The sequence below is a fragment of the Psammomys obesus genome, unplaced genomic scaffold (assembly GCF_907164565.1).
Source record: "Psammomys obesus unplaced genomic scaffold, mPsaObe1.curated_primary_1811, whole genome shotgun sequence".
NCBI classification, from domain to species: domain Eukaryota; kingdom Metazoa; phylum Chordata; class Mammalia; order Rodentia; family Muridae; genus Psammomys; species Psammomys obesus.
In genome coordinates, this window is record NW_026590715.1 from 2286044 (window position 1) to 2294877 (window position 8834).

At 38.0% G+C, this 8834-nt stretch overlaps 1 protein-coding gene across 1 annotated transcript in view; it reads right to left on the reverse strand.

Moving 5' to 3' along the window:
• Window positions 1-8834, reverse strand: part of Mtm1 (myotubularin 1) — a 107344-nt gene that overhangs the window by 18992 nt on the left and 79518 nt on the right. Inside the window, exons 8-9 of the mRNA XM_055608760.1 lie at window positions 7497-7646; window positions 2951-3139 (exon numbers count right to left, since the gene is read on the reverse strand). Coding sequence (XP_055464735.1) covers window positions 2951-3139; window positions 7497-7646 — 339 coding nt within the window. The remainder of the gene's footprint in view (window positions 1-2950; window positions 3140-7496; window positions 7647-8834) is intronic.

Here is an 8834-nt window from a genome sequence, read left to right on the forward strand (position 1 = left end):
TGTTTTAATCATTGCCAAAGTTTCTGGCAAAACCAGATATTAACAGAGCCCTACTTTTATCTATCACAGTGCTCTGTCCCCAAGTAGAAGAGGTGTGGTGCTAGATCTTACCAGCTCTGGGTTTTGTTTAATTGAAAATGATGTGATGCTGCTGATTACATCTAAATATCCACAGAGGAGGAACAATTATTAGGGGCAAGGAGAACAGAAGTTAGCGAGGGTAAAAATCAATTAGTCAAGCATAGACTGAATTCCCAAAGTTCAAATTCTTCATCTCTGGTTACTTTTGAAGTTTTCACTTTGGTTTTTCTTCCTTCAATAAAAGTGAATAACCCAAATTACCTAGAAAGCTCTAAAGGGCCAAGGGCCTGTTGCTATGGATATAGACAATTAGTGGGGAGACAGAGCTGGAGGAGGGGTTTTAAAAGAATGACCCAGAGTGCTTTAAGGCTTAGGTGTTCCATTTTGTTTTGTTTTGTTTTCCTTAATATTTTCCTTCTTTTCATTCTTAAGAGGACAAGAAACAGAGGCTTATTTCTGGAACATTAAAAAGACATTCAATAATTCTGTTGCTGAACCAAAAAATCTGAGCACAGGGGTCTTCCCTGAGACTGATACTTCAACCAAGTAGCATGCATGGAGATAACCCAGAACCCCTGCACAGATGTAGCCCATGACAGTTCAGTCTCCTAGCGGGTTCCATAGTAATGGGAACAGGGACTGTCTCTGACATGAACTGATTGCCTGCTCTTTGATCACTTTCCCCTGAGTGGGGAACAGCCTTACCAGGCCACAGAGGAAGACAATGCAGCCACTCCTGATGAGTCCTAACAGACTAAGATCAGAAGGAAGGAGAGGAGTACCTCCCCTACCAGGACTTGGGGAGGGGCATGCATGGAGAAGATGGTGGAAGGGAGGGATTGGGAGGGGAGGAGGGAGGGAACTACGGGGGGATACAAAGTAAATAAAGTGTAATTAATAAAAAATTAAAAAAACAAAAACAAAGAAATCATGAAATTTCATTCTCATAATAAAATTAAATACAAAAAGAAAAAATTCTGTTGCTATAATGGGCTCTACAGTTTAATATCACTATGGTATTCGTTTCACACACTTTAATATATTAAAACATTCTTCCTAAATATTTTAATTTTCTATCATATCTATTTCAAGCTGTCAGTACATGGAAATATTGTATTTTATACATGTATTCACCTTGAATTATATATGAAGGATAATGGGATTCAAAATATATAAAATTAAGGATAACCCAAAATCATATTTAGATTTAATTTCCTAAATGCTTTACTTATAATTCCTAATTGACTACCAATTCAACTTCATAACTGTTTTACAAGAAGTTTGAAATTATTTCTACATAAACCTCAACTATGTTAACAAATAACTCATGTAAACCATGCATGAGGCCAGGGCAGAATGCCTAGGATTAACAGTGTAGGACAGCTGAGTCACGTACAAATGGTGAAGAGCTAAGACGTATACACATCCACAGTCTGACACATCCTAGGGAGACAGACTTCACATACATTCCATTTCAGAAATGGCTTCTCAAGGACTCGCTCTGCTTTCAGGTTGTTTTGATGGGTTCTGAATAATTAAAGATGTCAGATAAGTGACCTTGGGATGAGCAAAGCACTGAAGATGGTGAAATTTAAGCCTACAGTTGAACAGAATAAATCTGAAAGACAGAATCTGGGAGTGAGCAACTTGTGGCAGGCTTACTTGTGAGCATTTGGAAATGACACAGGGAAAGATGAGAGAATCAAAAATTACAAAAGCAGAAACTAGGCAACTTAGCTTAAGTCTATAACTCGGTATGTAGGAGACTGAGACTAGAGGATTGCCATGAACTCCAAGGCAGCCTAAATTAAACAGGGAGACCCTGTCTAAAACAATCAACCAACCAAAACCACAAAACAAACAAACCAATACAACTCCTCCCCCAAAGCTCCCAAAGCAAGGGAGGCCTGTCAATCTGAGGTAATTTAGTAGAGGGCAAACAAGCTTCTTTTTTTACAGCAGCTTTTGGGGGCAACATCATATAGTCACTGAGGTTTGCAGTGATGACCCTAATAAACTTGAAGTATATTTCACATATTCTGCTTGAAAAGGTAAAAAGACAATTAAGATTTGCTTTCTAAAAATTCAGCTTTTATGTCTGTGATTAGAAAATCCATACACAGACCTATTCATATCTTCAACTATCTTATGTAAATGACCATTTATGAGTACAAATGGTATGCATGATGAAGTCTTCAGATAAAAGTACAAACTTTAGATTTTAATAAAGCAGCTTCCTACAATTCCCTGAAGATTTGCCACCAATTCATACAATGAAAGTGACCACACAGAGCCACATGGGCTCCAAAGACTATCTTCTGCATAAGGTTCTAGACAAAACCCACTTTCATTACAGTTCTAGACATGCCTTTTAATGAAGGATTGCTTTGGCTTGTTTTGTGCTTTTGTTTGATTTTTTTTTGCTTGTTTTAGACAGGGTCTCACTGTTTACTAATGACAATCCTCCAGCCTCAGCCTTTACTGAGATTATAGGCTTAAACTATGTTGGATCTTCCTGCCTCTGTCTCCATGGTGCTGGGATTATGAGTGTTACAGGTATATATGACCACACTAGGCTTTAATGGTTTTAATGTTTCTTTTGCTATTGTTCATTCATTCAGTTTTTACTTTTTGAAGACAGGGTCTAAAGTAAGTCAAGCTGGCCTATAACTCATTATATAGCTGAGGATGACATTGAACTCTCTCTCTTCTTGTCTCTACCTTCCCAGTGCTGGGATTACAGCCTAGTGAGAGCCTGACTTAAAAAAGATTAATTACATGAAATATCAAAATAAATCCACATATTGATTGATGTACTATGGAAAACCCATTCATATCAAACACTGCAGGTCTTATTGACTACACTCACCTTGTTGGCCACTGCATTTACACTGGGTCGTGCATCAAAAATCGTGAGCTTAGAAGTTTGTCGGTTAGTTTCCCTGATTACATCCAGATATCTCTCATCATCCTTGTTCTTTTTACCACTCATGCCGACAAGAGGCTGACTGCAGCGCATAATGACCATCTTGTTTTCTGGATGAATCCACGATAGTACCTATGGTTAGTTCAGAAAGTTTAATCTAGCAAATCTCCAGAATCGCTAAAACTGACAAATATGATGAAGCAAATCTTTGCTGAAACAGGATACTTGCTCCTTTGTGTATTTCAGTGTGTGATATCAGAACACACATTTAATACTTACACTTGCTCAGAAATAATCAGAGCATTCAGTTTTATCAGCCTTTCTTTTAAAATTAACACTATAAATTAATGCTATCATCAGAACAAAGCTGAAATATTGAAAGGATGTGGAAAGTGTCTGCCATTATTGGAATTTGGCAATTTGTGCTGGATGTGTTATCATATGAAGACAATTTGAACTTACTGTAAAGGGCAAAGGAATCGTTGTGCTGCCCATGGAGGTAACTTATGTCTATGGGTCCTTTACGTAACAGTACCAATTCTAAAATGCAACATAGGAAGAGGAAGACACAAAAGAAACAAAGAAGGATTTTGGTGGTCAAGAGAGATACCACTCTCCACTGCAAAATCTGGATCACAATGCTTAAAAGGGAATATGTGGCCTGCCCTGAGGGTTACTCATCAATTGACTGGCAAACCTGGCTCATTGATGCTGAGTTTCTCAGGTCACTCAAAGCATACGGAAAAGTGTGTACATAAATGGTAGCTGATAACATAATATACTAAAAAATCATCCAGCTGCATCATACTGCAGGTGCTTCTGAAAATGTGGGGAAGGCCTAACTCTCATTTTCCTTACCACAGCTGGATAACTATAGTGGACAGTAGTATTTAACTGATACTTCAAAATGGCTGATAGAATTTCAAGTGCTCCCAATACAAAGCAATGTTAACTATCTGAGGTGATGAATATGCTAGTTAGTTATGTAGTACTGATATAGTACACTGAGCCCTATAAATATATATAAGTACAGTGACACTACAAAGTCAACTGTGAATGTTTATGAATATGAAGGAAATGCAGAAAGCAACCAGCTTTCCTGTGGCACTACCCTCAGGCACTGAACTCATAGCCCCTGCCCCGGTCAGATGGAGAGAATAATAATGACCATAGATGACTGCTGGGAAGACAAAAGGAAGAATGCCCATAAAATACGCAATAAATGTGAGCTTACATTAGCTTCTGGAGGCAGGCTCCACAGCCAGCAAAATCATTTCCAAAAATGATGAAACACAGACACAAGGATGAAAGAACATAACTATTTGGGCTCACTTAATATAAAATCAAATATTCTGATGACTCTGAAGTTATTCCTCTATGATGACAAGTGACAAACATGGATTTTAACAATACAGTTTTATTATGATGCTGTGAGAAATTGTCATGTTATTATAAGAATGTGCGTTTGTCCCCAGAACAAATACTTAAGTCCTTGTGCCATGCTGGAGACCAGTTCAACACATAGCAGCCCAAACCAAGGAGACTCAGATCTTAGGAAGCCCTGGAAAATTCCACCTACTTCCTATGAGCTGTGTTTCAAGAGTGATGAAAAACATGAGATCACCTTTAAAGGAAGCAAAATGCTACCTATGCAAGAGACTTTGACATTTAAATCAGGTCAAAATCTTTCTCTTCTCTCTGCACTGCCATGTTAGGAAATGCTACTCTTTATAAAGCTGCATTATCTCTTAAATTCTACTTTTTTTTTGGATGGGTTAGGGGAAGGAGTCTGCCTTTTTATTTTTGTGTATGTATGTTTTGCCTGAATGTATGCCTGTTTCCCTCAGAGGCCAGAAGAAGGCATTTGATTCCCTTGAATTGAAGTTATAGATTATTCTGAGCCACCATGTGGGTGCTGAGAATTTAACCCTTTTCTACTGCAAGAGTAGTTTGAACTCTTAACCACTGATCCATCTCTCCAGCTCCCTGGATACCAGATACCTTTAAAAAATGGTATTTGATGTAGATGGGTACAAATAGTGAGAGTATTTTATTTTAAATTATCTAGTTTATATTATTGACATTGAAATTAATATTGAGAAGCCATGGATAATTAAAAATGTATGTAAAAATGTAGTCATGGCTGAGCATGGTAGCGCACACCTTCAGTTCCAACACTTGGGAGGCAGAGGCAGGTGAATCTCTTTGAGTTAAAGGCCTATCTGGTCTACAAATCAAGTCTAGGACAGCCAGGGCTACACAGAAAAACCTTGTCTCAATAAACCAATAAAATAAAATAAAAATGTAGTCACTAAAAATGTTTATCACAAGAGGCTGGAAGAGATGCCTTAGTGGATAAGAACATTGATTTCTCTTCCAGAAGGAACCAGGTTCAAATTCCCAACACCTACATGGCAGCTCACAACTGTCTATAACTTCAGTTCCAGAGGATCTGGTACCTTCACACAGACATGCATGCAGACAAAACCCCAATGGAAATAAAATTTAAAAAATGAAAATATTCATCATAGCATTATTTATTTACCTTTTACTTTTAGAATTTTATTTACTTTTGTGGAAGGATATGTGAGTGGGCATACATATACCACAGAACACGTGCAGAGGTCAGAGAATAAGTTATGGGAATCATTTCTCTTCTTTGATCATGTTGGTACCAGGGATGAGATTCAGACTGTCAGGTTTAGCAGCAAGAGTCTTTATTCACTGAACAATTTCCCTGGCCCATAGCATTGCTCATAAAAGCAAAAGTCAAAAAGGACCTAGAGCACTAACAATAGAAAACAGATTATAGTATTGCACATCGAGACAATACTGTATGATTTGTTTATGAAAAAGTACAGTTGCAATAGATTACTAGGGAAGAAAAGGAGCTTGGATCCACATTAAAGGATAGTTCAGCACACAGATGAAGTAGAAGGATATATACAACATGGTGCTGCTGCTTCTCACTAGGTGGCAGGCTGGGTTTTGCTTACTAGTGTTTTCTAAATATCTCAAGTGATCACATATCACTTATCCATTAGCAGCTTCTATAAAATCAAGATAAGCCTGTTTGTTTGAGAAAAGGAATATATATCCATTAACAGAAGCAGAAAGCATATGCATGAGTTCACTAACCAGTGGTATTTTATTACAATGTGTACCTGATTTATGCTTAAATGAGATATTTCTTACCTATTGTTTTTTTTTTTATTTTTACATTTGTTTTTAAAGAACCACATAATACTTGTGTTCATATAACTGGCATATCCAATTTCTAGGCAAATGTTCTGAGACCTACTGTCAAGAGTGACATGATCAGAAAGTATTTTGGAAACAGCATATGATCAGGCTTATAGTACCACCACACACACACACAGACACACACACTATTTTCAACATAATAGATGTTCAATGAAGGCTGAGTAGATAGTGGACCAAACTCACGCATACAATACTAGCCCAGTTCTCCCTCTATGGCAAAGCACATACCAGAAGACAAGTGTCTAATGTCACAGTAGTACAGTCTGTGGCTCTACTAGTAAAAAAAAATGTTCAACTGTAGCATAAAACTGAACTTCTAACTCTTCACATTTTAACAAAACGAGCTAAAGAACACACTTTCAAGTACAATTTTCTCAGGGAAAGATGAACATATACTAATCAGTGAAAGAAGAGATTTTAAAGCTTAGAACTCCTCATAGGCTGACAATATTCCCACCCCCCACCCCCCAAAAAAAACCAATCCTTTTATGGAAAAGAATGTCTACATTTAGCAGTCAAAGGCAAGGTGACATTAAATCCTACTTTCTTCAAACATTGTTTTTTTTAGTCTACTAACTTAAAGCAAAATTTAATGTACTTATTATGACAGCTTTTGAAAATTAACAGAGGAAGAAAAAAATGTCTAAGTTTTTAGTCAATAAAATTCATGTACCTAGTAGAAAGTATGGCAAGTATGCATGGACTGAAAAGGAACTTTGTGAGCTAGGTTCAGTGACATGGTAGTATAATGTCTGGAATAATCTGTACTTGACTCCAGTTCATTAAGAATCTGAAGCAGCTTACAAACAGGATGAGGATAAGCACATCCTAGCATAGGCAGAAAAGACTACACAAACACATGCCCTAACATTCCAGTCTTTTCTTTGCAGCACAGATTAAGCAACATTTAGCATGACCCACAATGCTGACAGCAGCCAAGAGCCTGTCCTTTCTTCCCTACATCACTGCGTTGAGGTGTGACACTCTCACTACTACTCTCATTTAGAGCTTTTTCCCTGCTTTCCTTCTGCACCCTGGATTCGGAGCTCCTAGAAGACAGGTGTTGTTTCTTCTCCCATTTCAGCTGGTGCCAAGCTTGCAGTAGATCCTTGGTAATTACTTATCAAAATGAAACTCCAGAAAAAGAGTGGGCCTCTGAGTTACATGTCTACTGTTCTTATGAAAGAAAAGGTATTCTCTGAGAGAAATGTGACATGGTACTCACAGGAATCCGATTTCGGGATCTAAAAGTTGCAACTCTCCTGAGGTCATCATCTGAGGCCCGATAGGGAACCACCAAAAGAGCAGGGTATGTGTCACAGAGTTCATAGAACTTATTAATAAAAGTTATCCTCCAATGGTGATTGGGCAGGCCCTGAAGGACAAAAGAAAGCATAACTCAGCATGAAATTACTTCGTCTCTGCAATATCTTCTTTCTAACATTATGTGTACATGCCACTTTGATCACAGAGTGATTGGCAGTCTACCTTTTTACAATAAGGATGTCAAATCAATAATCCAGACAACATGAACACATGGACAAAACACTGGTGGTTTCCACAACTAAACTATTTCTCATAACTATAGGTTTTCCGGAATTTGACATTTCTCTTTATTTCATGTAGACATATTCTTTACTTCTTGGCTATGCAGATAAGCACAAGTTCACCTACACATGCATCCCTCCCTCTCCATTCCAAAGAAAAGTGCCATGGGCAGAGTTAACCTGTATCTACTTGAGGGTAACAAGAGCGCTAGCAAATTCCTCTCCCTGTTCCAAACAGAGAGAATGATGCAGTCTGCTCCCAAGTGTAAAGAGGCTTGGCCCATTAGAAAAAGACCTGAGGGGAGGGAAAAGGAAACCCTTCTGGGGAGGCTCATTTCGCCACCTCCGACAAGTTGTTTAAATCAAGAGGCTGAGGACCCAGGATCATCCTGTAAGTTGTGTGAGGAGTGAAGTCATTAGTATTTTAAGCAGGCTGCTAGTATGATAGGGAGACACAGAAGCCCTACCATTCACCCACAAAATTGTATCCACTATGGACAATAACCAGAGGTGGTGGAATATTCTCTCCCCATACTCACAAATGCACAAATACACACATGAACGTGAGCTTGGTGAGTGTTTGCTTTGGGAACAGACATTGTACCTTTTCTTTAGGTCTGGCCCTATGTACCACGACCAAACAGATGTTGAGTCTGATGCTGAGTCCAATTAGAGAGTTTTAAGTCCCATCAGAAAGTTACAAGAAAAAAACATTGAATATAATGGCAGTCTAGAACAAAATACCTTCAAAAGTTCATCTATGCATGCAATTCTTAAAAAAAAAAACAACAGGAAATGTTTGTGTTTCAAGCTAGAAGCTTAAACTAAAGGAAAGTCTACTATTGTCAACATCAATCAGATACATAAGACAAAATGCTTTCAAACATAATGTCAGAGAAGTTTCTAAAGCATGAACAATGGTCTAATGGTCTTTCTTCCATCTCAATAGTCAGTCCGTTCGTTCGTTCGTTCATTCATTCATTCATTCATTCATTCATTCATTCATTCATTCATTC